Source organism: Alosa pseudoharengus, unplaced genomic scaffold (genome assembly GCF_046254945.1).
Source record: "Alosa pseudoharengus isolate Yale_2024_CS ecotype anadromous, Long Island Sound unplaced genomic scaffold, YU_APseudo_1.1 YU_APseudo_1.1_scf_5, whole genome shotgun sequence".
NCBI classification, from domain to species: Eukaryota; Metazoa; Chordata; class Actinopteri; order Clupeiformes; family Clupeidae; genus Alosa; species Alosa pseudoharengus.
The window spans coordinates 41744065-41770378 of NW_027468837.1; the positions used below are offsets into that span (position 1 = coordinate 41744065).

General features: G+C 42.3%; 1 protein-coding gene and 2 long non-coding RNA genes across 3 annotated transcripts in view; 2 read left to right on the plus strand and 1 right to left on the minus strand.

Annotated features, from left to right (window-relative positions):
- Positions 1-411: 411 nt before the first annotated feature.
- Positions 412-1919, minus strand: LOC143104954 (uncharacterized). Its single transcript, XR_012983137.1, has 4 exons — positions 1746-1919; positions 964-1131; positions 771-850; positions 412-612 (listed from the first exon to the last, which is right to left on the minus strand). It is a non-coding gene; the product is annotated as an uncharacterized LOC143104954 (long non-coding RNA).
- Positions 1920-10242: 8323 nt separating this feature from the next.
- On the plus strand, positions 10243-11403 carry LOC143104190 (uncharacterized). The gene is made up of 3 exons (XR_012983021.1): positions 10243-10259; positions 10798-10894; positions 11150-11403. It is a non-coding gene; the product is annotated as an uncharacterized LOC143104190 (long non-coding RNA).
- A 3146-nt stretch (positions 11404-14549) lies between these two features.
- Positions 14550-26314, plus strand: part of syt6b (synaptotagmin VIb) — a 74479-nt gene continuing 62714 nt past the window's right edge. Inside the window, exon 1 of the mRNA XM_076269263.1 lies at positions 14550-14739. Coding sequence (XP_076125378.1) covers positions 14550-14739 — 190 coding nt within the window. The remainder of the gene's footprint in view (positions 14740-26314) is intronic.

Sequence of the window (26314 nt, forward strand, 5' to 3'; positions counted from 1 at the left end):
ATTATTGTTGTTAATGTTGTTACTGTTTGTTATAATCGTTCCCATTGACTACTGTGTATAGAACAGTCAGTGGCCGTTTCATACATAATTTTGCTACAGTGAAATTAAAATAAAATGATACCACAGCCTTTCTTTAAGGCTCTCACAACACGTGTACTTCACTGTGGTCATTACAAGCAGCACTTACACAACACTATGTTTAGATACTAATGAATAATCTCAGAACACATGAACATAGGAAAATATAGAATTTAATAAATTGAAGGTGACATGTTCTATGGTCAACAATTTAAATACATTCCAGTCTGGAAAAAAATATGTCCGTCATTTAAGACAAAGTGCGAAGAATACATGGGAGGTACATTTTGTATAGATTTGTAAAAATAGACACTAAAACCTAAAATCAATGCATGTGGATGTGTCTTCGGTGGAGTCCATGCTGGAAGATGGCAGGAGAGAACACTACCTTCTTAGACTTTTCCAAAGGCACTGTCTACTAATGGTACACCCCCTGCAATTCCCATGGTGGTTATTAGTGGAGCAGTTTCCCTTGGCATGGACATGTCTGGAAGGTCACAGGTCAGGTTATAGGCTGCTTTGCATAAGTTACTCCTGAAAACATACAACATAACTGATCAGTTAAACAGGTAGTAATGTTTTTATTATCAGAAATGAATAAATGCTTGTCAGGTTAAATTCTACACCTGTGTGTGTGTGGACAGAAACAGCAGACAGAATGTAGCAGAAATATTCAGTTTAACTCATGTTACCTGATTCCTTCAGCCACTCTTCTCTCCTTGGGCCGAGCTGACAACACTACCATCCCATTTGTTGGACCAGGCTTGAAACCCTGTGAGCAAATGTACAAGAACTAATTTATTAAGGATGCTGTAGCCTATGTGCAAACCTGTTAAGAGTTGATAGAAATATTTTAATTGTGGAAGTGTAGGAAACAAACATTACCTAGGTCCTGGGTTTTTGCCATTGCTGCTCAAACCCCGTGCAGCTGTGAGTAGGAGGTAATGTGAAGTCTGGTACAGCAATGCTGCAATGTGACTGCACAGCGTAAGCCCTGCCACACATGAGCACTGACATGCCAGCAATTCAACAGGCTTAGTCTTTGAGAACAATCTGTAAAATAAATGTTTACACATTAGTAAAATAACCAATGTGTTTTTGATGTTCAGGTATGTACAGTGTATGTTATATAACTAAAATACATGTATTAACCTACTTTAGTCACTGTGTTTAACCCTGCTGGCTGTGAGCAGGGGAACTAGGCTACATCGTTAGGCTATCTAACGTAATATGTTGATACTGCAAACCATTAATTCCTAAAATAAATGTTTAACATTTTTACACAACCTGCTCTCATTTCCCTACACTTTTGTGTGGTCTCTCGCTTTTACTCATTGACCTGAAGCAGCTTGCCCTCAGAGACACCTCACCTGACTTTCTTGTCAGAAACTGAGAAACAAAAACATTAACGTTATCAGCGAGCTTAGTCAGCTAGCGACATTACGTTAGCTTACACGAGCATAACGACATAGCTTTAATACATAATTTTTATGACTGCCATCCTGTTTATATCAAAGCTCACATACATTTCAGTCCCAATAGGTGATTCAACATGATTATATTGTTCGGTGTTATATTATAAACGTTAACATTATGACTAACGCTAGCTCTCGCAGAACATCAGCATTGACGTTAACGTTAGGTTAACGGTAACGTTGTACACTTACCTTTATAGTCAAGAATATAGCTGGTTATGTACAGCTTAAATCCGTTTTCCTTTTTGCTTAATGTCGTGGTTGAGTAGGCCTTAATAAGACGGTGTACATCGTTGATGGTGACATGGGGTAAGTCTTGAAGGCAACGAATGTAGAAACTCATTGATTTGACGGCTCTGACTGACAGAAAGCACAGCTGACGACCGGAAATGAATGAACTGGCTTATCGTAACCAGGAAGGAACTGTGCATATAGGCTATTAAGACTACACATCCTATTCAACTGTTTCCTCTGCCCAAAACTGTTTCAAAATAAAAGTCCTCACTACAATAATCCACTGTTAAACAATGTAACCCATTAAACTACTGAACTTTTTACATTCAACTTTTAAACGGTCTACTTTTAAACTATCATTAAACTATCTATCTATTAAACTAGCTGTCTATCAACAACTTTTAAACTATCTACATTCAACTTTTAAACTATACATTCACTAGCTGTCTATCAACAACTTTTAACTTGTCATCAACTATGTCAACACTTTTCATCAACTATGACTCCTACCCACTGTAGCTAGTTAGCATGGTTAGCATGTTAACATTTTTAAAAAATGATTAGCTAGGTTAGCTAAGTCACATAGTTAACATGCTAGTTAGCATTTTTTAGCAAAACTGCTAAAAATTATTAGCTAGGTTAGCTAAGTAACATGGTTACCATAGTTAGCATGTTAGCATGCTAGTTAGCATAACTGCTAAAAATGATTAGCTAAGTTAGCTAAGTAACATGGTTAACATTGTTAGCATTTTAAGCAAAACTGCTAAAAATGATTAGCTAAGTAACATGGTTAGCATAGTTAGCATGCTAACATGTTAGTTAGCATTTTTAGCAAAACTCCTAAAAATGATTAGCTAAGTTAGCTAAGTAACATGGTTAGCATAGTAAGCATGCTAGTATGTTAACATGTTAATTAGCATAGTTAACATAACTGCTAAAAATGATTAGCGAAGTTAGCTAAGTCACATAGTTAGAATAGTTAGCATGCTAGTTAGCATAGTTAGCATAACTGCTAAAAATGATTAGCTAAGTCACATGGTTAGCATAGTTAGCATGATAGTTAACATGGTTAATATAGTTAGCATGCTAACATGCTAGTTAGCATTTTTAGCAAAACTACTAAAATGATTAGCTAAGTTAGCTAAGTAACATTGTTAGCATGCTAGTTAGCATAGTAACTTGGTTAACATTATTATCTTTGTTAACATAGTTAGCATAACTGCTAGCAAACATTAGAGCCATTTCAACTGTCAGTTATCGTCAACTATCTACCTAAATAATTTAACCATTTAAACTATCCACCTATTTAACTGTTCAGTCATTCCAACTATATTAAACATCATATACTTAGCAACCAATATAGTTTGTTTTTACTCTGTATGATATTTTTGCATTTTCATGCACTGTATTTCCTTCAGGAAATGCTTTTCTAGTTAAGTTCTATGATTTTGATAGCACTACGCAAACTGAGCCCACAAGCAAACATGACACGAGCTAAAAGGACATCTCCAGGTGTAAACGTTTGCCAATGGGTTGCATATTGTAGCCTACTCAAATGTCAGTAAACCGAGTAGGCCTTAATTAACTTACTTTCATAGCCTAGGCAGGTTAGCAACACTAGGTTGAGATGACAGATGCAAGTAAAGCAGATCATTAACGTTAGCCTTCTATTTATTGTCATCAAAACTGCAGAGGAGTGAAGTTATAGTGCAGTCTCTGGTGTCTGCAGAAGTGAGTGTGGCATCTGACTCAATATTCTGCGCGAGGGGCTGTTGTGGTAGGTGAAATTTCACGGGGAAACCATGATGATTGGTCAAATTTGCGAAAAAGTTGCAGTGTTTGGACAAAATTGCGAGGTCGCCCAGAATTCACGAGGATTTGCTGAATTTGCGTTAATTGTTGCGATCGCAACATCGCTAATTCCTGGAGGGGACTGCATTTTGGTGGGAAAGTTGTGAAAGATGTTCGAGTATGGCATTTTGTTGTGAAAGATGTTTGAGTATGGCATTTTGTTGTTAAAAAGATGTTCGAGTATGGCATTGTGGCTGCTTTCGTTTTCTCTACATGTGGTTACCACCTCCTCACCTTCTTTCCCATTTCCAGTTTTGGACTCCATAGTCTTTGGTCTAGTTTTGGTCAACTTTTTTCCGTTTTTCTGACTCGGTTGCATCTTTCCTCCTCTTATCGTTGAATTATAACAATTTCAGTAGTACGTTAATGTCTCAATGAGGTATAATTCTCACATCGACTATGAGGAGCTGTCCTTCACAAGCCCATCTCCCTCTAGCGCCTCCAGAAGTCCCTAAGACGGTATGACGTGACGAACGCAACACACGTGAACGCGAATTTTCAGCCTGCCAAAAATATATGCCGGCGTTTGTTTACAAACACACACGTTCATTAACCAATCGTTCACAGCATGTGGAAACTACATCGCCTCCGATGCCAACGCAGGATCCTCCTACTATTGGCTGAACATGAGGTAAGTTCATGTATTTTACAAACACCTATCATGCACAAATTGCAGTGCAGCAGTAGGCTACACCAGTAGGATTAATCAATCACTTTACCTTTTCAAAACAGTCAGGAGCAGTTCCTTGCATTAAGTTGATGAATTTCTAAATGTACACAGCAGGTTCACATTCGACCACATAAAGACCTCGGGATACTTCGGTTTGGCTTTAGGGACCCTCTACTCACTACCACGTAAGTGTTATGTTGTTTGGAACTGTAGAAGAGGTATAGAAATATCGTTTTGTAGCGGCGCAATTGAAATGCCCCGCTCACTTCCAGGCTACGAGTTGTGACTGAAAACGGTACAATCAAACTTTCTCAAAACACATCCGAATGACATAATTTTGATGTCAACTCAACGTATGTACCCCCAATCATCCGGAAATCGATCTAAAGTGTATTTTACTCCGGATAATTCCTTTAAGGCTTAATTTCTCCTTAGGTAAGGGGTTTATTTAAGGGTGTTGCACAGAATAATACCTTAAATTGTTTGTTTAGTTAAGGAAAAACGTTAAGGGATACTGCATTGAAAAGGATTTACCGTCACCAAAATTCTATTGAGATTGTTCAACAGCTGTAACTAGCTGGCTAGTAGGTGATGTCGTTAGTTAGCAACCCACCGAACACAGTGAAGTTTAATGATCTTATCATTCATCTCACCTTAAGAATATTCGCTGAAATTATCCAGGTAGCAAGTAAAGCGTGTTATAGACATGCACTGAGCAATACTAGCTGGCTAATTAGAAATGATCCTGACTGTCATCAGTGCACCAAAACGAACTTTTTTGTTAATGTTTTGCCTAGAGAACCGAACCGAAGCTCATGGCAGGCTAACAATAGCCTGGCTAGTGCCACCACTTCTCAATGAGACGTGGTCTGGGAACCAAACGTTAATTTTCTCGTATTTGAAAAAAATGCCCAGATCCGTTTATTGGGTGCCACGGATGTCTATCAAATGCGTCTGTGCATAGCTCATCATCGTCTTGCTTTCCCCCTTGTTCTGTGATTGGTCCCCTATCTCAGGCGAAAATTTGCTCCATGGTCTCCAGGCTGCCTTAGCAGCGTGAATCAAATCGCGTGCAAGGCAGCATGGGAACACCCAGGCTAGGCTAACAAGACATCCACATCCACATGAAGTTAACATTAGCCTACCACTAACGTCATGTACACAATAACAATACATTTCTGATAGGCCTATTTGACAGAGTAAGCATATTAACAGAGAGGTTTTATTTTAAATGGTATCATTTTCAAAAAGTATAATTATTGCAAGTTGCACTACTTTTTGTATTGGTTTTATACAAGATGTTTGTGAAATTTGCACAGTAAAAGTTCTGTATTTTGACTGCAATTGTCTTTGCATTCTGAGTGTGGAGTTATTCTACATCATGACAGAAAAATAGACCATCCTTAGTCAATGTACTGCAGCAATTCCTCTCTCAACCTGTAGAAAATGCTGTGAACATCTGATTATGCGTGGTAAAAAAATACCGTCATATACCGTGAAACCGTAAGAATTTTGAAAAATACCGTGATATACATTTTTGGTCATACCGCCCAGCACTACCTGCTGGGACCTGGTCTTCATTGTTGCTGAAGTGGAGGTTTCTCTAGATGACCTGCTGGGATCTGGTCTTCATTGTTGCTGAAGTGGAGGTTTCTCTAGATGACCTGCTGGGACCTGGTCTTCATTGTTGCTGAAGTAGAGGTTTCTCTAGATGACCTGCTGGGATCTGGTTGCTGAAGTAGAGGTTTCTCTAGATGACCTGCTGGGATCTGGTTGCTGAAGTAGAGGTTTCTCTAGATGACCTGCTGGGATCTGGTTGCTGAAGTGGAGGTTTCTCTAGATGGTCTCCCAGCGATTCACTGACTGTGTTGGCAATGCAGCTGTGCTCCTGTACAGTCGTGTTTTTGGAAAGTTGAAGATGTGCTGTGCTGTGTGCTGTGCCATGTGCTGTGCTGTGCTGTGCTGTGTGCTGTATTGTGTGTTGTGCTGTATTGTGTGTTGTGCTGTGCTGTGCTGTGCTGTGCTGTATTGTGTGCTGTATTGTGTGTTGTGCTGTATTGTGTGCTGTATTGTGTGTTGTGCTGTATTGTATTGTGTGCTGTGCTGTGTGCTGTACTGTGTGCTGTGCCATGTGCTGTGCTGCTTCTGTCAGGTTTCTGATGGTGTGTGTGGGGCTATCGTGATCCTGGGGTAGATGGTGTGTGTGTGTGGGGCTATCATGATCCTGGGGTAGGCGGGGGGGGGGGGGGGGGGATCATGATCCTGGGGTAGATGGTGTGTGTGTGGGAGGGTATCATGATCCTGGGGTAGATTGTGTGTGGGGGGGGTATCATGATCCTGGGGTAGATTGTGTGGGGGGGGGGTATTATGATCCTGGGGTAGATGGTGTGTGGGGGGGGTATATCATGATCCTGGGGTAGGTGGGGGGGTGATATCATGCAGCACTGATTCTCTGAGAGGAGGAGAGGGGAGGGAGAGAGAGTAAGGGGGGGAGCGAAAAAGAAGAAATGGACAGATGAGATTATTAGACTCTGCACCCTGTCATTTCACCCAGTCCAGTGCTCACACACACACACACACGCACAAGGAAGACTACACACACACACACAAGGAAAGACAAAGAGCACTGACACATAAACTGATAGAATAAGAAGTGAGGACATACACACACATGGAAGACTACACACACACACACACACGGAAGACTACACACACACACACACACGGAAGAGGAGGATTAAGGCCACACACTGTGAGGAGGAAGAGTCCATCTCAGAGATAAAACCAGACACACACACACAAATGTGATAGGCCCTAAGGGTCTGAGGGAGACGGAGGGACAAAAACAACAACAGCAAAAGCAATACAGCAATAAGGACGCATAGTCTGCACACTACACAATGAGACACTGCGTCAAACGCAACGCAAAATGTAATAAATTACCACATGGAATTATGCTAAGATGACTGGAAAGGCTGCTGTTCAGGACATGTGTGTGTAGGTCGCCTTATGTCTGGGATGTGTGTGTGTGTGTAGGTCACCTTACGTCTGGGATGTGTGTGTGTGTAGGTCGCCTTACGTCTGGGATGTGTGTGTTGTGTGTGTGTGTAGGTCACCTTACGTCTGGGATATGTGTGTGTGTTTGTAGGTCGCCTTACGTGTGGGTCTGTGTGTGTGTGTGGTTGAGTGTAGTTGGCCTTAAGTCTAGGATGTGTGCGTGTGTAGGTCGCATTGTTCTGGGATGTGTGTGTGTGTAGGTGGCCTCACATCTGGGATGTGCGTGTGTGTGTGTAGGTCGGCTTGTGTCTGGATACCTCTGAGCCTGTCCCAGGGCGAAGGGCCAATACTCTGGCCTCCGCTGCCAACACGAGGGGGGGTAAATGTCAGATGTTTGGGGTGTATTAGAGTCTCTGCACCCAGGGCAGCAAACACACACACACACACATATATGGTAGCTGTCCTGGCAACGCACGTGCGCACACCCACACACAAACACACATGTACATGCACACACACACAATGACAGACTCACGCACACACACACAAAGCACTTTGGGGCTGTCGAGGGCATTCATGTTGTTTGAGGCTGAATGTGTGAGGGAACAGAAAAAGTAAATACAGAGAGAGAGGGATAGAAAAAGATAGAGGAGAGAGAAAGATTGAGGGGTAGAAAGATAGAAGGATATAGAGACAGAGGAGAGGGTGATAGAGGGATATATAGAGAGAGGAAAGTAAAAGGGATAGAGGGATATAAATAGGAAAGAGAGGCATATATATAGAGTGACAGAGGGATTATATATAGAGAGAGGGATATAGAGGGGAGAGGGATAGAGGTGTATATATATAGAGAGGTAGAGAGAGAGGGGAGAGGGATAGAGATATATAGAGAGAGGGATAGAGGTATAGAGAGAGAGGGGAGAGGGATATATGGATATAGATAGAGAGGGATATAAAGAGAGGGATAGAGGCATATGGAGAGAGAGGGATAGAGGGTCTTTGTACAGTCTGTACAGTACAGTATCTCTGTACAGTCTAAGTGACCTATGTATTCATCCGTTCCTTTTTTCCCGTTTTTCTTCAATGTTCTCGGTGTGTCGTCATTATTGTACTATGCAGTGCATCGCGCGTCGTGGATCTGGTTCGCCTTGTTGGGCCTTATTTTCCCAATAATGACCGGCGTTCAATTTATTATCCCTTACAGCTTTATACGTTAATATGCTGTTGTGTTATTGTACTGTGTTATACGTTAATATGCTGTTGTGTTGTTGTACTATGCAGTGTTATAATGTACAGTGTTATACGTTAATATGCTGTTGTTATAATGTACAGTGTTATACGTTAATATGCTGTTGTGTTATTGTACTGTGCAGTGTTATAATGTACAGTGTTAAACGTTAATATGCTGTTGTGTTATTGTACTGTGCAGTGTTATGATGTACAGCGTTATACGTTAATATGCTGTTGTGTTATTGTACTGTGATTGTATACAGTACAGTGTTATACGTTAATATGCTGTTGTGTTATTGTACTGTGCAGTGTTATAATGTGTACAGTGTTATACTTTAATATGCTGTTGTGTTATTGTACTATACAGTGCAGTGTTATAATGTGTACAGTGTTATACGTTAATATGCTGTTGTGTTATTGTACTGTGCAGTGTTATAATGTGTACAGTGTTATATGTTAATATGCTGTTGTTATAATGTACAGTGTTATACGTTAATATGCTGTTGTGTTATTGTACTGTGCAGTGCAGTGTTATATGTTAATAAGCTGTTGTGTTATTGTGCAGTGCAGTGGTATAATGTGTACAGTGTTATGTAAGGGATAACGGCCGCCGAGGTGTCCTGTTATACGGAATTAATGGACGAGGGCGAGGGGCAAAAACTCCCCAACGCGCAGCGGAAGCCCAAGTCCATTAATTCCGTATAACTGGACACACCTCGAAGGCCGTTATCCCGCTTATCACCCGGTTGCCACTGTAAACACTGTAAACACGCGGTTCTGTTTAAAAAGCTCACTAGTTCAGCTTGTTGTACAACTTTAGCATGGACAGTTAGCTTGTTTACAGTTGATTCCATTGTTGGGAAGCCTGCAACCAAAAGATTCTAGAGCGCTGCAACCGTCGTCCTACTATGGTTGTTATAGTTACCATTCATAAGCATTGATATGGAACGGTGTCATGTTATTCAGAATTAAAGGCCACCCGCCAGCCAATCAGAAAAGAGTATTTCTTCTCTCCGGGTGATAAATGTTAATATGCTGTTGTTATAATGTACAGTGTTATACGTTAAAGGGGTCATAGAATGCAAAACCGAGTTTACCTTGTCATAGATGAATAGCGATAGTTCAGTGGGTGAAATGGAGATACAGAGAACTTCAAAACCCCATCGACACCTCCTTCCTATGCAAATCTCACAATTCGAAACTCCCGCCATAAAACGGGCGAATCCAAAAGAAGCTGCGAGTTTACGCAAACTCGCAGGTGGTACCTTATTTGGCTGTGGCCTGTACATTTGTCACGCCTCAAAATTTACATACAGACCAGCCCACTGGTGCTCTGAGCCCAGGAACGTGAATGGAGAGCGAAGATGAGACAAACACTAGTTTAGCTGCCTGCTCGTTTACATCCACAGGAATTATAAAGCAGACAGTTCTTCAAGGATATCGAAAATGAGCCACGGTCGTAAATGCAGTGTGCCAGGCTGAAACTACGGCTACAAAGAAAGCGGAGACTCCATAGTCTTCCCAAGGATTCTAAGTTCGAGGGGCATGGATAATGTTTTTCTACCAGAAGATCCCTGCAAAGTTCGACACTCCGTTATTAATTTGCAAAACATTTCACCGAAGGCAGTTTTCAAAACCTTGGACAGTTTAAAGATGGATTTGCTAAGCTGCTGTTACTGAAACGAGGGGCTGTTCCCACCGTAAGATCATCACAACCGCATGCTGTATTATTTTGTCGCTAAGCAGTTATGCTAACGTGTATCTAGCAAGTAGAATGTGTGATTTAGTTCATTGGCAAGGCTATTTAATTTTCCTGTGTGTCATTCGGATAAAACCTGTGTTGTCATGTTAACCTACATTTTACTATGCATGTTTGTCGAGATCTCTGACAGGTTATGTTCTCAGCAAGATAGCTAACTGAAGCTGAGTAACACGATAGTTTGGTTGCTAAGTTGTAATATAACCCACATACGTTTTTGACGTCAGAAGTGGAAACAACTTCACGTTATCAATTCAAATGATATCTAGTCGATATGTTGAAAACTGTGTTGTCTAAATACAATGGATTTATTTGCACGTTCTTATTTTAGAACATTACAAGAATGAAAACATGACAAACGCAGCATGCCAAACAGATGCTCCAAGTGTGGCATCTTGTGGGGCTTAGAATATTAGCAAATGCTTTTGCTGTGAGAACAGCTTGGTGTGTGCATGCAAAAGTGACTTTCACTTGTGTTACAACATTTCTGTTGTTTGGTTTAGGTTTTTATCTTGCAGCCATGCACTTCAATGAGAATGCTGAGTCCCCACAACAGAAGACAGCCAAGGAGAAACTATGTACAGACTTGCCAAACAATTTGTAAGTTTAATAAAATATACTTTTTTATTACAAACAACAAATCAAAATGTGCAACAGTATAGGCACTAAAAATAACTTATCGATTCACACACAACAGTCTGTCTTAGACCTGATGCTACTGGTGTCAATCATCATCAGTACTGTAAACAAAGCACAATGTTCAGGGCCCTATAATTTGTTTATTGTACAGTATACAGCCTACAATGCACTGTATTACAGTATCCAATATAAGTCCTCATTCTTGTCCTCTTCGAGATCATCAAAGACCCTCTTCCTGATTGGGATGCCGTCCAGCGGATTCCTGTGCCCCAAGACTGGTGTGCTCAGCATGACAGACCTTCTATGGAGGATGCTGTTGCTGAACATGAGTCACGGTTCAGTCGACAAGGGGTCTGAATCCAACATACTGTCCTGAAGTATCCGGACGCTCCCTCCATATACGTAGCACCACACACGAGGGGATCATGACACGGACGCTTCTTCTAAGGAAACCCCAGCACCTGCTCACAAAAGACTTGTAGGCCAAGTCACTTCATTGCCTGCAACGAGAACAGGGTGGAAAAGCAAATTTTTTACTATAAAAAATCTTTTACATTAGAGTATCACTGGACGATTGTTGAAAAAATAAATAAAGTTTGTCATTTTGTGGTGTTGATCAAACTGTGTTTTTGCAATATGCTGAACCAATAATGAATGTGTATTGGTTAAAAATATTTTATTTATATACTGTAACTGCTAACACTTGTATCAAATTGTCCTCACCTTTCCATCCCTCTGATTCTCAAACGGCCATGGTCAGCTCTGTAAATATTCATTGCATTTTGCAAAGAATAAATATAGAGGCACAACGGATCGAGGCCATGATGGTCATTCAGGTCAGCTCCTCAGGAACCTGGGCCATTCTCATAACCTGTAAAAACAAACATAATTCCCCTGCTGTTATTTCATAATTTTGAATGAGCAGGAAGCACAAAGTAGCTTAAGTAAATGTCTCCAGTTTTAGTTACCAGAGTTGTAAGATCACATATTAGGCTACTACATGGAAAGAAGGTAATAATCTCAATCAGATGTCAATAGGATAGTTACAAGATTACATTAGACCTACTGACTGTACCTACTGTATTTTAAACAGTGATATTTATAGGATTTTTGATTATTGTACTCTATTCCATGGTATGTAAATGGGGATAAATAAAAGTGTTTTTGCATTGACACAAACGAGAGTAGGCCTAGTAATATTTTCGTTGACCTCGTTTCACTTCAGCCATAGGCTACAAACTGCACAGAGCTCCTGCCCAGCTAACTGGACGTCCCGTTGTAAGATCATACATTACTACATGGAAAGAAGGTAAAAATCTCGATAATCAGATGACTTAATCAGCAGGATAGTTACACGAGTACATTAGACCTACTGACACAAACGTAATATTTTCATTGACACGAGCAGTAGGCTACTCGTTTCACTTCAGCCATATAGCCTACGAACTGCACAGAGCTCCTGCCCAGCTAACTGGACGTCCTGTGTAAGATCGCATATTACCACTACAATAATGTATGTAACTCCTAATCAGATTACCTATTCAGCAGGAGAATATACTTACTGACTAAAACGAGTAGCAGCTACTTTCCTTGCAAGCAGCACTCCTTTCACTACAGCATAGCCTGAACTGCCCACGACTGGCTATATACGAACTTTTCAGCTAGCTTCTAACTGGACATCTTGACAAAAATTGCACAAGGGTACAAGTTGTAAAACATTTGTTTGTGTGCAAATAAATAACTTATTTTGCTTACAATGCTAAAAATGAACCTAATGTTTAGCTTAGTCTACGACACTAACGTGCACTAGTATTACAGCTAGCTAACTGGGCTACGTGTGGCAAAAAGTAAATGACAAAACTTACCACTCTGAAGTAGTCATTTCCAATCTATGGGCGACTGGTTGCTCCTCTATTTCAGATTCTTCCTCTGATTCAGGGTCAAATATGCTGTTCAACACCTATGTCTCCATAGTATTTCTACCTTGGATGTTTCAGTCATAGACAGTAAAAGTGCTGTCGGCCATGTTTGCGTCTTTGCTCGGGAGCTTCGCTCGTTGTAAACCAACCAATCAGCACGCAGTTCATCTAAATATTCATGAGCATACCATACAAGGAAGAAAACCTCTCGTTTCATTCTAGGGCTTTCAACCAGGCTTGCATTAGGGCACATAGAACAGCACATATGCCATTTTCAGCCCAACCAATGTTACACACCCTATTCAGAGACCTTAAGGACCAGCACAAAATACCCTATATCATCATTCTATCACCCCTTTAATATGCTGTTGTGTTATTGTACTGTGCAGTGGTATAATGTGTACAGTGTTATATGTTAATATGCTGTTATAATGTGTACAGTGTTATACGTTAATTTGCTGTTGTTATAATGTGTACAGTGTTATACATTAATATGCTGTTGTGTTATTGTACTGTGCAGTGCAGTGGTATAATGTGTACAGTGTTATACGTTAATATGCTGTTGTTATAATGTGTACAGTGTTATACGTTAATATGCTGTTGTTATAATGTGTACAGTGTTATACGTTAATATGCTGTTGTATTGTTAGGCTTTCACATAACTGTACCTACAGCCATGCTAATAAAGCAACATTGAATTGGATTTAATTGAGACAGGAGAGGGGGATAGAGAGAGAGGAGAGAGAAAGGAATGGGAGGGGGATAGAGAGGAGATAGGGATAGAGAGAGGAGAGGGGTGTATAGAGGAGAGAGGGGGAAAGAGAGAGAGAGGGATTGCGGAATATACAGTGTATACATATACTGGTATGTAAGGGATAATGGGCCAAAGGCCAGTCGTTAGTTCTAAATGGATGGTTGCTACGGCCAAAGGCCAGTCGTTAGTTCTATCTTTCCCGTTGTCAAGGGGGAATATCCCAAGATTCTGATGAACTTTAGCTTTGAAACATTGCTATTTTACTTAGCCTACTGCCATCCAACTAGCTAGATAGAGGAGAGAGATAGAGAGAGGAGAAAGAGGAGAGAGATAGAGAGAGGAGAGAAGAGAGGACAGGAGAGAGGGAGACAGAAAAGAAGTGTGTGTGGCCAGAGGCAAAGTGTGTTTGTGTGCAGGAGCTGTAGATGAGTGTGTGTGTGTGTGCAGGAGCTGTAGATGTCTGTGTGTGTGCAGGAGCTGTAGATGTCTGTGTGTGTGCAGGAGCTGTAGATGAGTGTGTGTGTGCAGGAGCTGTAGATGTGTGTGTGTTTGCAGGAGCTGTAGATGTGTGTGTGTGTGTGTGCAGCTCAGGAGTGCAACCAGTGTCTGTCGCTTCACGCTGTGCATGCCACTTCTGCCTCCACAACACCTTAGGGGTCCCACTGCTTCATTAAGCCTCCTCCCACGCACACAGACACACACACTCTCTCTCTCACACACACAGACACACAGACTCTCTCTCACACACACACACACTCACTCTCACATGAAAGAACAGTGAGAGACAAAACTAGGAGGAGGGGCAGACTAGTTGCATGTATTTTTGATGTGCTGTGATTCTGCAGTCATAGATCTCACACACACACACACACACACACACCCTGGTGGCTGTCCTGGATGCGGGCGAGTGTGAGGTAGCGTGGTCCCGGAGCGGAGTGGCAGGATGACGACCGCGGAGCAAGGCGAGGGTGGCACACACACACACACACGCTCGGAGCCGGACGAGTTCTGTGAGCGCGCGGTCACTCTGATCGTGGAGCTCTGCCTGGATGACAGTCCACTGCTGGACACACACACGTGCGAGGAGTTCCTGCTGCTGCTCACCACACACAGGCCAACCAGCGGCCACGCAGGTAAGCACACCACCGCTGTGTGTGTGTGTGTGTGTGTGTGTGTTCCTCGGCCACGCAGGTACATGTAAGCACACGACCACTGGCTCTGTGTGTGTGTGTGTGTGTGAGAGAGGTACTGCCACAAGGGGTGAGTGTGTGAGAGAGAGATACAATCTAACACCGCAAGATGTGTGTGTGTGTGTGAGTGAGAAATACACTCCAGGCGAACCACTGGGTGTGACGTGCCACTGGTGTGAGTCTTGAGTGTGTTACTACAACTTGAGTGTGTGTTCCTGGAGTGTGTTACTACAACTTGAGTGTGTGTTCCTGCAGTGTGTTGCTTGTTGAGTGTGTGTTCCTCGAGTGTGTTACTTGTTGAGTGTGTATTCCTCGAGTGTGTTACTACAACTTGTTGAGTTGTTTTTCACACACTCTGGTGTGTGTGCTGTAAGTCCAGCTGGACTGAACGGATCTCTGGTCAAGTGTGTTTACAGTGATCTGGTCAAGTGTGTTTGTAGTGCTCTGGTCAAGTGTGTTTACAGTGATCTGGTCAAGTGTGTTTACAGTGCTCTGGTCAAGTGTGTTTGTAGTGCTCTGGTCAAGTGTGTTTGTAGTGCTCTGGTCAAGTGTGTTTGCAGTGATCTGGTCAAGTGTGTTTACAGTGATCTGGTCAAGTGTGTTTGTAGTGATCTGGTCAAGTGTGTTTACAGTGCTCTGGTCATCTGCATGGAAAGGAGTTCTGTATCACTCACCTGTGTGGAAGGGAGTGTCTCTCTCTTTCTCTCTGTCTCTCTATGTCTCTCTCTCTCTGTCTCTCTCATACCTGTGTGTGTCCGTGTGTTGTATTTTGTAATGGGTCTGGTCAGATTTTTCATCCAGAAACACATCTAAGCCTCTAATACACATACTTTTCTCACACATCATTGTTTTGGTGCATATGCAAGAAAATACTACAGACCTTTCATCTCCAAGTTATGCTCATAGGATGAACATTTGGTGTTAGTCTTAAAGGGGAATGTTTCAACCTGAGCTCTATTAGGGACACAATGATGACAATATGTTCCGTATGGAGTTAGCTAAGCAAGGAGCATATGGAATGCATTCAGTATAGAGTTAGTTAGCTAAGCAAGGGGGCATATGGAATGCATTCAGTATAGAGTTAGCTAAGCAAGGGGGCATATGGAATGCATTCAGTATAGAGTTAGCTAAGCAAGGGGGCATATGGAATGCATTCAGTCTAAAGTGAGCTAAATAATAGAGTTAGCTTAGCAATTCAGTGAGCTAAGTAAGGGGGCGTATGGGAATAGTCTAATATCAAACACATATTCCAGTTTATCTCGATTTCACTTAATGCGACTGATATCCACTTGACCCACTTCAACTTCTTTGCATCACTTACAAATGTCCCTTTTCCCTTGAAAGTATGAAAGTACCTAAAGACTAAATCAATACATCCCTGAATTCCACTTTAAGGGTGCCGATGTGATATTGTAGTGTGTAGGGTGAGCACTATGGTGTTTAGGATGTTGTTTAAATGTTGTATTAGTATTGTATAGTGTTGAGAACATTGTTTTAGAGTTGAATTGGTGCTGAGAATGTTGTGTCAATATTATACTGGTGATTGATGTTGTGATAGTGTCAAGTTAGCATTGAGGATGTTGCATTAGCGCAATGTGATGTTACACTGGTATTGAGGATGTTGTGTTGGTGTGAAGTTAGCGTTCAGGATGTTGTGTTGGTGTTGCAAAATTAGCTTTGAGGATGTTAGCGTTCATGTACCAGACTATTGTATTGCCATTGAGCATGTTGTGTTAGTGTTGCGTTAGCGTTGGGGTTGTTGTGTTAGTGTTGCGTTATTGTTGCGTTAGCGTTGGGGATGTTGTGTTAGTGTTGCGTTAGCATTGGGGATGTTGTGTTAGTGTTGCGTTAGCGTTGAGGGTGCAGATGTGCCATGCTATTGTGTTGAGGATGTTGTGTTAGTGTTGCGTTAGTGTTGCGTTAGCGTTGGGGATGTTGTGTTAGTGTTGGGGATGTTGTGTTAGTGTTGCGTTAATGTTGAGGGTGTTAGTGTTACGTTAGCGTTGAGCATGTTGTGTTAGTGTTGCGTTAGCATCGAGGGTGCAGATGTGCCATGCTATTGTGTTGAGGATGTTGTGTTAGTGTTGCGTTAGCGTTGAGGATGTTGTGTTAGCGTTGCGTTAGCGTTGAGGGTGCAGATGTGCCATGCTGGATCAGAGTGACGGAGAGGCGTGTGGATCTGACGGGAGTGAGTGCCGGGGAGATGGCATGGCAGTGCCAGGGTGATGCCCACGCTGCAGGTCATGTGGGCGCCTGCTGCCATGTCTAAATGGAGATGGATGCGCGCTGAGGAGGGGGTGGAGTGGCACAGAATCTAAGTGTCACTCTGCGTCTCCGTCAGCCGGGATGCCAAGCATGCTCCGGTGCCCGCGGCAACCCGCACCCAACCACAGGGTCACCAAATGCCACTGCCTGTTACCATGACATCAGAGTGAATCAGGACTGCCACAGAAAGGTTAACCCCCCTGCCAGGGGCTGCTGTGTGTGTGTGTGTGTGGGTGCTTGTTTATATCTGTGTGTGTGTGTGTATCTATCTTGCCCATATATATATATATATATATATATATATATATACCCACACACAGTCACTGTATAAAAATATAAACACAAGATGTTGAAAATATCCTGCAAGTCTTCATGCTCATGAATCAGCTGATTCCATACACACACACACACACACAGTCAGCACTAATTCATATCTTATTTCAGCACATGCACTGTTACTCTGACAAAGCTCTGAGAATATTACATTTGGCATTTGTACTGTATATCTGTTCCACATAGAGTCTCTGTGTGTGTGTGTACGTGTGTGTGTGTATGTCCATTGTGAGTTGTGAGGATTCTGCAACCTGGTTAAAACCTCTCCTCTCCTTTGTGTGTGTGTGTATGTGTGTGTGTGCGATCTGGTTAAAACCTCTTCTGTGTGTGCGTGTATGTGTATTGTGAGTTGTGAGGACTCAGCGACCTGGTTAAAACCTCTCCTCTCTGTGTGTGTGCGTGTATTTGTATTGTGAGTTGTGAAGACTCTGCGACCTGGTTAAAACCTCTCCTCTGTGTGTGTGTGCGTGTATGTGTATTGTGAGTTGTGAGGATTCTGCGACCTGGTTAAAACCTCTCCTCTCTGTGTCTCTTCTAGTTTAATCCTTTCTCCTGTTCTCTCTCCTTTTGCCAGTGGCCAGATGAATCAGACACGGAAATCACACACACACACACACACACACAAAGGTCAGGTTGATGAGAACTGCATTACTACCCACTGCTGTGTACTCTCACATTTCACACACACACACACACATACATTACACACACACAGATCAGATTGATGAGTTCTGCATTACTATTCAGCACTGTGCACTCTCATGTTCTCTTGTGTTTACATTATTGCCCTCTATGTGATTGTGTTTACATTATTGCCCTCTATGTGATTGTGTTTACATTATTGCCCTCTACTGTATGTGATTGTGTTTACATTATTGCCCTTTAAGTGATAGTGTTTACATTATTGCCCTCTATGTGATTGTGTTTACATTATTGCCCTCTACTGTATGTGATTGTGTTTACATTATTGCCCTCTAAGTGATAGTGTTTACATTATTGCCCTCTAAGTGATAGTGTTTACACTATTGCCCTCTAAGTGATAGTGTTTACACTATTGCCCTCTAAGTGATAGTGTTTACACTATTGCCCTCTAAGTGATAGTGTTTACATTATTGCCCTCTACTGTATGTGATTGTGTTTACATTATTGCCCTCTAAGTGATAGTGTTTACATTATTGCCCTCTAAGTGATAGTGTTTACACTATTGCCCTCTAAGTGATAGTGTTTACACTATTGCCCTCTAAGTGATAGTGTTTACATTATTGCCCTCTACTGTATGTGATTGTGTTTACATTATTGCCCTCTAAGTGATAGTGTTTACACTATTGCCCTCTATGTGATAGTGTTTACACTATTGCCCTCTAAGTGATAGTGTTTACACTATTGCCCTCTAAGTGATAGTGTTTACACTATTGCCCTCTAAGTGATAGTGTTTACATTATTGCCCTCTATGTGATAGTGTTTACACTATTGCCCTCTATGTGATAGTGTTTACACTATTGCCCTCTAAGTGATAGTGTTTACACTATTGCCCTCTACTGTATGTGATTGTGTTTACATTATTGCCCTCTAAGTGATAGTGTTTACACTATTGCCCTCTATGTGATAGTGTTTACACTATTGCCCTCTAAGTGATAGTGTTTACACTATTGCCCTCTAAGTGATAGTGTTTACACTATTGCCCTCTAAGTGATAGTGTTTACACTATTGCCCTCTAAGTGATAGTGTTTACACTATTGCCCTCTATGCTACATGTGATTGTGCTTATGTTTCATTTAAATGATGCCACGTTTGGGTGTTATGCATGTAATCATCTAATCCAGTGTTTTTCAACCACTGTGCCGGGGCACACTAGTGTGCCGTGAGAGATCATCAGGTGTGCCGCAGAAAATTACCCAAATGTCACTCACTAGTCCAGAAAAGCAACTGTTGCATCAAAGAATTTATAACCACATGCTCTCATTGATTGTATGATTGCACTATTTGTGGTATGCAGGCATTGTACAACGGGGGCCCCATATCCAGTATTCACAGAATCATCACATATCCAGTTCATAACAACAATTAAATTAGATATAGTCACCTACAAATGAAACAGAGGGCGCTTGTTTTATTGAGCAGGTCTTGCATAGAAGCCATAAAAAGGCCATATCTGTGTATTATTTGAAATTTTAGGCTATGGTATGTTTATTTTTTCTTCACGCAGGATGTTAGTGTGCCGTGGGACATTTTAAGTGTCAAAAGTGTGCCATGGCACAAAAAAGGTTGAAAAACACTGATCTAATCAGCCTCTGTGTCTGTAGACTCCAGGATCCAGACAGGAGAGAACTTAAGGCATAAAGGGCAACAACAGACAGACTCATGAAAAGTTCAAATTTCCATTAAACAGTGTGTGTGTGTGTGTGTGTTGTGACTCAGACACAGAAGGCAGATCACCGTCAGACATATGTGTGTGTGGCTGTGTGTGGCTCTGGTAGACACACAGGGCAGATCACCATCAGATGTGTATGTGTGCATACGTGCGTGCGTGTGTGTGTGTGGGGGGTGGGGGGCTCCGGTAAACACACAGGGCAGATCACCATCAGACATATGTGTGAGTGTGTGTGTGGCTCTGGTAGACACACAGGGCAGATCACCATCAGATGTGTGTGCGTGCATACGTGCGTGTGTGTGCATGCGTGCGTGCGTGTGTGGGGGGTGGGGGGCTCCGGTAAACACACAGGGCAGATCACCATCAGACCAGGAGTGGTGGCCAGAGGGAGGCTCACTTCCTGCTGGGACAGGAAGAGGTGTGGCTAGGGCGCCACAGGCAGTAATCCCAGATGAATGGGATGGCGCTGCCGCCCCCTGGGGTCCCTCAGCCACCTGCCCTGCCAACAGCAAAGGTCAACCAGGTGGTGCGACCTCCACTTCACACGCTGCGTCCACAAACTCACCCACAGAGCAGCAGCCTTTCAACCTCCGGCAAGCACACCAGGACCCCTAGCACACACACACAGGACCCCTAGCACACACACACATGACCCCTAGCACACACACACATGCCATGCACACACACACAGGACCCCTAGCACACCCACACATGCCATGCACACACACACAGGACCCCTAGCACACACACACATGCCATGCACACACACACAGGACCCCTAGCACACCCACACATGCCATGCACACACACACAGGACCCCTAGCACACACACACATGCCATGCACACACACACAGGACCCCTAGCACACCCACCGAGCAGCACCCTTTCAACTGGGGGAGAGACGGAGGGAGAGATGGACAAAAGAGGTGAAGAGGGGTGAGAGGAAGGGTGGGAGGGTGAGAAAGGCATGGGAAACCAAATGTGAAGGAAATTTGGAGAGGAAGAGAGAGAGGTACGAGAGGAAGAGATGAAGAGACAGGTACGAGAGGAAGAGAGAGAGAGAGGTACGAGAGGAAGAGATGAAGAGAGAGGTACGAGAGAGAGAGAGGTACGAGAGGAAGAGATGAAGAGAGAAGTACGAGAGGAAGAGAGAGACAGGTACGAGAGGAAGAGAGAGACAGGTACGAGAGGAAGAGATGAAGAGACAGGTACGAGAGGAAGAGAGAGAGAGAGGTACGAGAGGAAGAGATGAAGAGAGAGGTACGAGAGAGAGAGAGGTACGAGAGGAAGAGATGAAGAGAGAAGTACGAGAGGAAGAGAGAGACAGGTACGAGAGGAAGAGAGAGACAGGTACGAGAGGAAGAGATGAAGAGACAGGTACGAGAGGGGGTGTTGATAGTGAAAATGTAAAGGAAGAAAGCAAAGATGCATATGGAGAGATAGAGATGACTAAAGTGAGCAGCCTAAGGGTTTATGACCAATCAGGGCCAGCTCAACAGATGCACAGATGAGGGTATGGGTCAATCAGGGCCAGCTCAACAGATGCACAGATGAGGGTATGGACCAATCAGGGCCAGCTCAGCAGATGCACAGATGAGGTTATGATTGGTTGTGGTTGAGTGTGTGTGTGTATGTGTGAGTGGATCTGAGTGCTCAGCTTTACACAGTGTTCTCCCTGCACTTGTGACGAAGCGATCAATGCTGACACTAACTCTGAGGGTATCAAGGCATTCATCTCCACTTCCAACACAGCAGGAGAGAGGGAGGAGAGGGGGAGAGGAGGAGAGAGAGAATAGACAAGGAGAGAGAAGAGAGGAAGAATAGAGGAGGAGAGAGAATAGAGGAGAGAGAGGAGAGGAGGAGAGAGGGAGAATAGAGGAGGAGAGAGAATAGAGGTGGAGAGAGGGGGAGAATAGAGGAGGAGAGAGGGAGGGAGGAGAGAGGGAGAATAGAGGAGGAGAGGAGAGAGGGAGAATAGAGGAGGAGAGAGAATAGAGGAGAGAGGGAGGGTGGAGAGAGGGAGAATAGAGGAGGAGAGAGGGAGAATAGAGGAGAGAGGGAGAATAGAGGAGGAGAGGGAGAGGAGAGGGATGAGAGGGAGAATAGAGGAGGAGAGGAGGAGAGAGAGAATAGAGGAGGGAGTGCTGCTGTTTCTGCCTTAATGATTCGACAGACAATCGCATTGCTGGTGCAATGGCTAGTCTTAACAAGCTGGGGCTATTAGGTCTGTTGCCATGGTAATCTTAGGGGTTGTTAATTAGTGTGTGTGTGTGTGTGTGTGCATGCATGGTATAGGTTGCAGATCTGACACCAGGATGAAACCAAATGAAAAACAGCAGACTGAAATAACTTGACAGAGGTCTAGAAATACACTCACACATACAGTATCATGCACACACACACATACCATGCTCACACACACACCACTCTCACACACACACACATACCATGCTCACACACACACACATACCATGCACACACACATACCATGCTCACACACACACCACACACACACACATACCATGCACACACCACACGCACCATGCAAACACATAGCATGCACGCACACACCACTCACACACGCACACACACAGTAAGTCACAGAGGTCTGGAAATGGTCTTTTCCCCCTACAGATGCACACACAGACACCACACACGCACACAGACACCACACATACATACAGACACCACACATACACACACACAGACACCACACATACATACACACAGACACAGACACCACACATACATACACACACACAGACACCACACATACATACACACACAGACACTACACACACACACACACAGTGACGAGCGACAGAGATCTGGAAATAGCCTTTTCCCTTACAGATGCACACACAGGCAAACAGACACACACACACACATTTTAATGCTTTTATTTGGACCTTAAAGCGTAACTTTCGCCAAAGTGCATCCTAGCGTGTTTTTGTGAATGTACTCGAGTCAAACTTTCATTTAAAAGCATAATTACGTCCGAAGCGCCACTTTTAAGCTCGTCCGTGTTGTCGTTTTCGGGTGAAATGGCCTTTTGTATGGGAATCGTAGGGGCACTACTATTTTGATACATGATTGCGTCAAAATCGCTATTTGTAAAACACTAAGAAGGCTCGACACAACATGAAACTTTGATCAAAGTATTATCAGTGTCTCTACACACTATGTGTACACGAACAATGTTCTCAATGCTCGAGTTCATGTGTAGACACTGATGATACTTCGATCAAAGTTTCATGTTGTGTCGAGCCTTCTTAGTGTTTTAAAAATTTTATATTTGTATATTTACTTGTATATTTCCATGAGAAAATGCTGACAGTGTGAGCTGTTGACAACTCAGCTATGCCTATCTTGTTCTTATTGTAAGAGCGGCACAGGAATTTCCTTTCTGATGGCACTGACATATTGATTGGCATGAATATATGCTTTTGAAACATAAGCTACGAATTTTGAGCAACTTACATGCTTTTGCGGGTGATCTACTGCATAGTTTGCACACATTGTTCCAACACATGCACTTACTAATATTAATGATGATTCATGCACTTACTGTTGTGCAAATATTAATGATGATTAATTATAATTACTGTTGTGCAAATATTAATGATGATTCGAGAAATGCACCAAACATGCAACAGAAACACAAAAGTGTACTCTGAGCAAAATAGCAACCACTGCCAGGAAACAACAAAACGTTACATTAATTTATATAGTGCAACATGTTACATTTATAGAGTGCAACATGTTACATTTATATAGTGCAACACGTTACATTTATATAGTGCAACACGTTACATTTACATAGTGCAACACGTTACATTTATATAGCGGAACGCGTTACATTTATATAGTGCAACATGTTACATTCATTTATATAGCGCAGCACGTTACATTCATTTATATAATATAGCGCAACACTTTACATTAATTTATATAGCGCAACGCGCTACATTGATATAGCGCAACAAGTTACATTCATTTATATAACGCAGCATGTTACATTAATTTATATAGCGCAACACGTTACATTCATTTATATAGCGCAACACATTACGTTAATTTATATAGCGCAACACGTTACGTTCATTTATATAGCGCAACGCGTTACATTAATTTATATAGCACAACACGTTACGTTAATTTATATAGCACAACAGCGCAACACGTTACGTTAATTTATATAGCGCAACACTTTACATTAATTTATATAGCGCAACACGTTACGTTAATTTATATAGCGCAACGCGATACATTTATATAGCGCAACACATTACATTTATATAGCGCAACACATTACATTTATATAGCGCAACATGTTACATTCATTTATACAGCGCAACATGTTACATTAATCTATACAGCGCTGCAACACGTTACGTAAGGGATACATTATCCCGCTTATTACACGGCTACTTGCCAAAACTAAATAATAAACTCCCCACAATATGACTTTAGCCTACTAGCCTAGCCTATTTGTTACCGTTCATCGTGGCATTTGCTGAGAAACAAATAGTTTGCAACAACACACGCTGAACTTGAATCAAACATTCTTTAGAACACAGCTGTTTAACCATCTGCTTTCACTTTTGAATGAAGTTCCAGTCCTTGAGTAGTGAATACCTGAATTAGAGGCACAAACTCCGTTGCCATTGACAGCGGTAATTTTTTTTCCAGGTCCTTTCCTCGGAAATATTGACCGCTAGAAGTCAATGGAGCGTTCTACTTGCCTTGTGAAGAACCGTGTAATAAATACATTTATATAGTCTTCCCTCACACATTAAGTCCTGCCCCTTTATGGAATTGTCTTCCCCCACACATTAAGTCCTGCCCCTTTATGGAATAGTCTTCCCCCACACATTAAGTCCTGCTCCTTTATGGAATAGTCTTCCCCCACACATTAAGTCCTGCCCCTTTATGGAATAGTCTTCCCCCACACATTAAGTCCTGCTCCACTATTTTAAATCAGATTTCCATCTCTTTTCTGTCTCTTTTAGCTCAATATACAGTAAGGCTGCCCCTAGTTGTCAAGTTCCGTTTTTATTATTTTTTAACATTACTGTTGTTCTCAGTCGCTTTGGTGCTTTTCTCACATCACTATTAACATTTGCACAGCAGTTAGTGCATTTCTCAAAACAATTAGTGCAAACTGCAAAACCTAGTGGATGACCTGCAAAAGCATGTCACTTGCTCAAAATGGATAGTCCATTCCTCAAAAGCAGGTATTCATGTCAATGAAACTGTCAGTGTCATCAAAATGAGAAGTCTTGACACCATCGTTTATGAACAAGATAGTCAAATGGCTTTGTCATGTTTTCATTATGACAGTTCTCTCAGTGTTTTCCAATGCAAAAAAAGGTCAGAACTCGGTGACACTACCTGAACATGCTCAAGACAGCACTATACAGCACTTGCACAGCCATTTGAAAACTACAGTAAAGTTACACATTGCTGTAGTTAGGTGAGTAAGTGAGTACAAGACACTGAATACGTACATTTTTACTGTATGCTCTTTGCGATTCTACAGCATTGTGACAGAATTTGATAACTAGTTCAACAATTTTGTATGTAATGACTCAAGCAATGAAATGAAGACTATTAGTTTTATTGGGAACGACTATTCAGCATTCATAAGTATAGTTCATTTTGACTGACATGACATAAGCAAATGATAATGTTAAAAAACAGCAGAGAATTGTATGAAAGCAACTGATACATGTCCAAAAGTATTTGCAATTTGTTCAGAGGAAGGAGAAATTGCTACTATGATGTGCACAAATGACTAAATGTTGTGGAGGTTGAACTAATAGTTATGGGAATTTTCATTCTGATCTGAAAAAAGCACCAAAGCGACTGAGAAAAACTAATCTTCACATTTTATTTTATTGTCATTTTAATTAATCTTTATTTATTTAATATCTGTCTTACTTCTTTTTATGCTTTTTATATATTTTCCTTTTTAATTCTCTTTTATTTATCCATATATGTCATTTAAACACCCTTATGTGTTTATGTGTGTGCCGTGTGCAGCAGTGTGTGAAGAAGTTTGCTCAGGAGTGTGTGTGCACAAGTGTGTTTAATTCGGTCCACTGCCACGACCTCCCTCCACCTGAGCACAAACAGCCCGTGATCACGAACTCTGACTCATGACCAGACGAGAGACACTGTGTGGAGAAGCCTCTGCTCCACTCCTCTAATGAGAGAACCCACCTCAGGCCATCCGACTGTAAACACGCGTCACGCTGCAGCCGTGGACACACTAATGATAACCTACTTTCAGCTCCTTAACTCTTCCAGAGCCTTCAAAGTCCACAAGGACAGTCTTCAGGTCACTCACATGGTAATGAGGACACACATCAGGACACACCTCATTTTACTCTAATAAGGACACACCCAGGGTCGGACTGGGAACAAAATTCGGCCTTGGCAATTTTCTTCTGGACCGGCCCACCACTAGACCGACGACCACCCCCCCCCCCCCCCTCCAAAAAAAAATCCCCCCCTGATTCCCCCCATAAATAACAAACACCCAG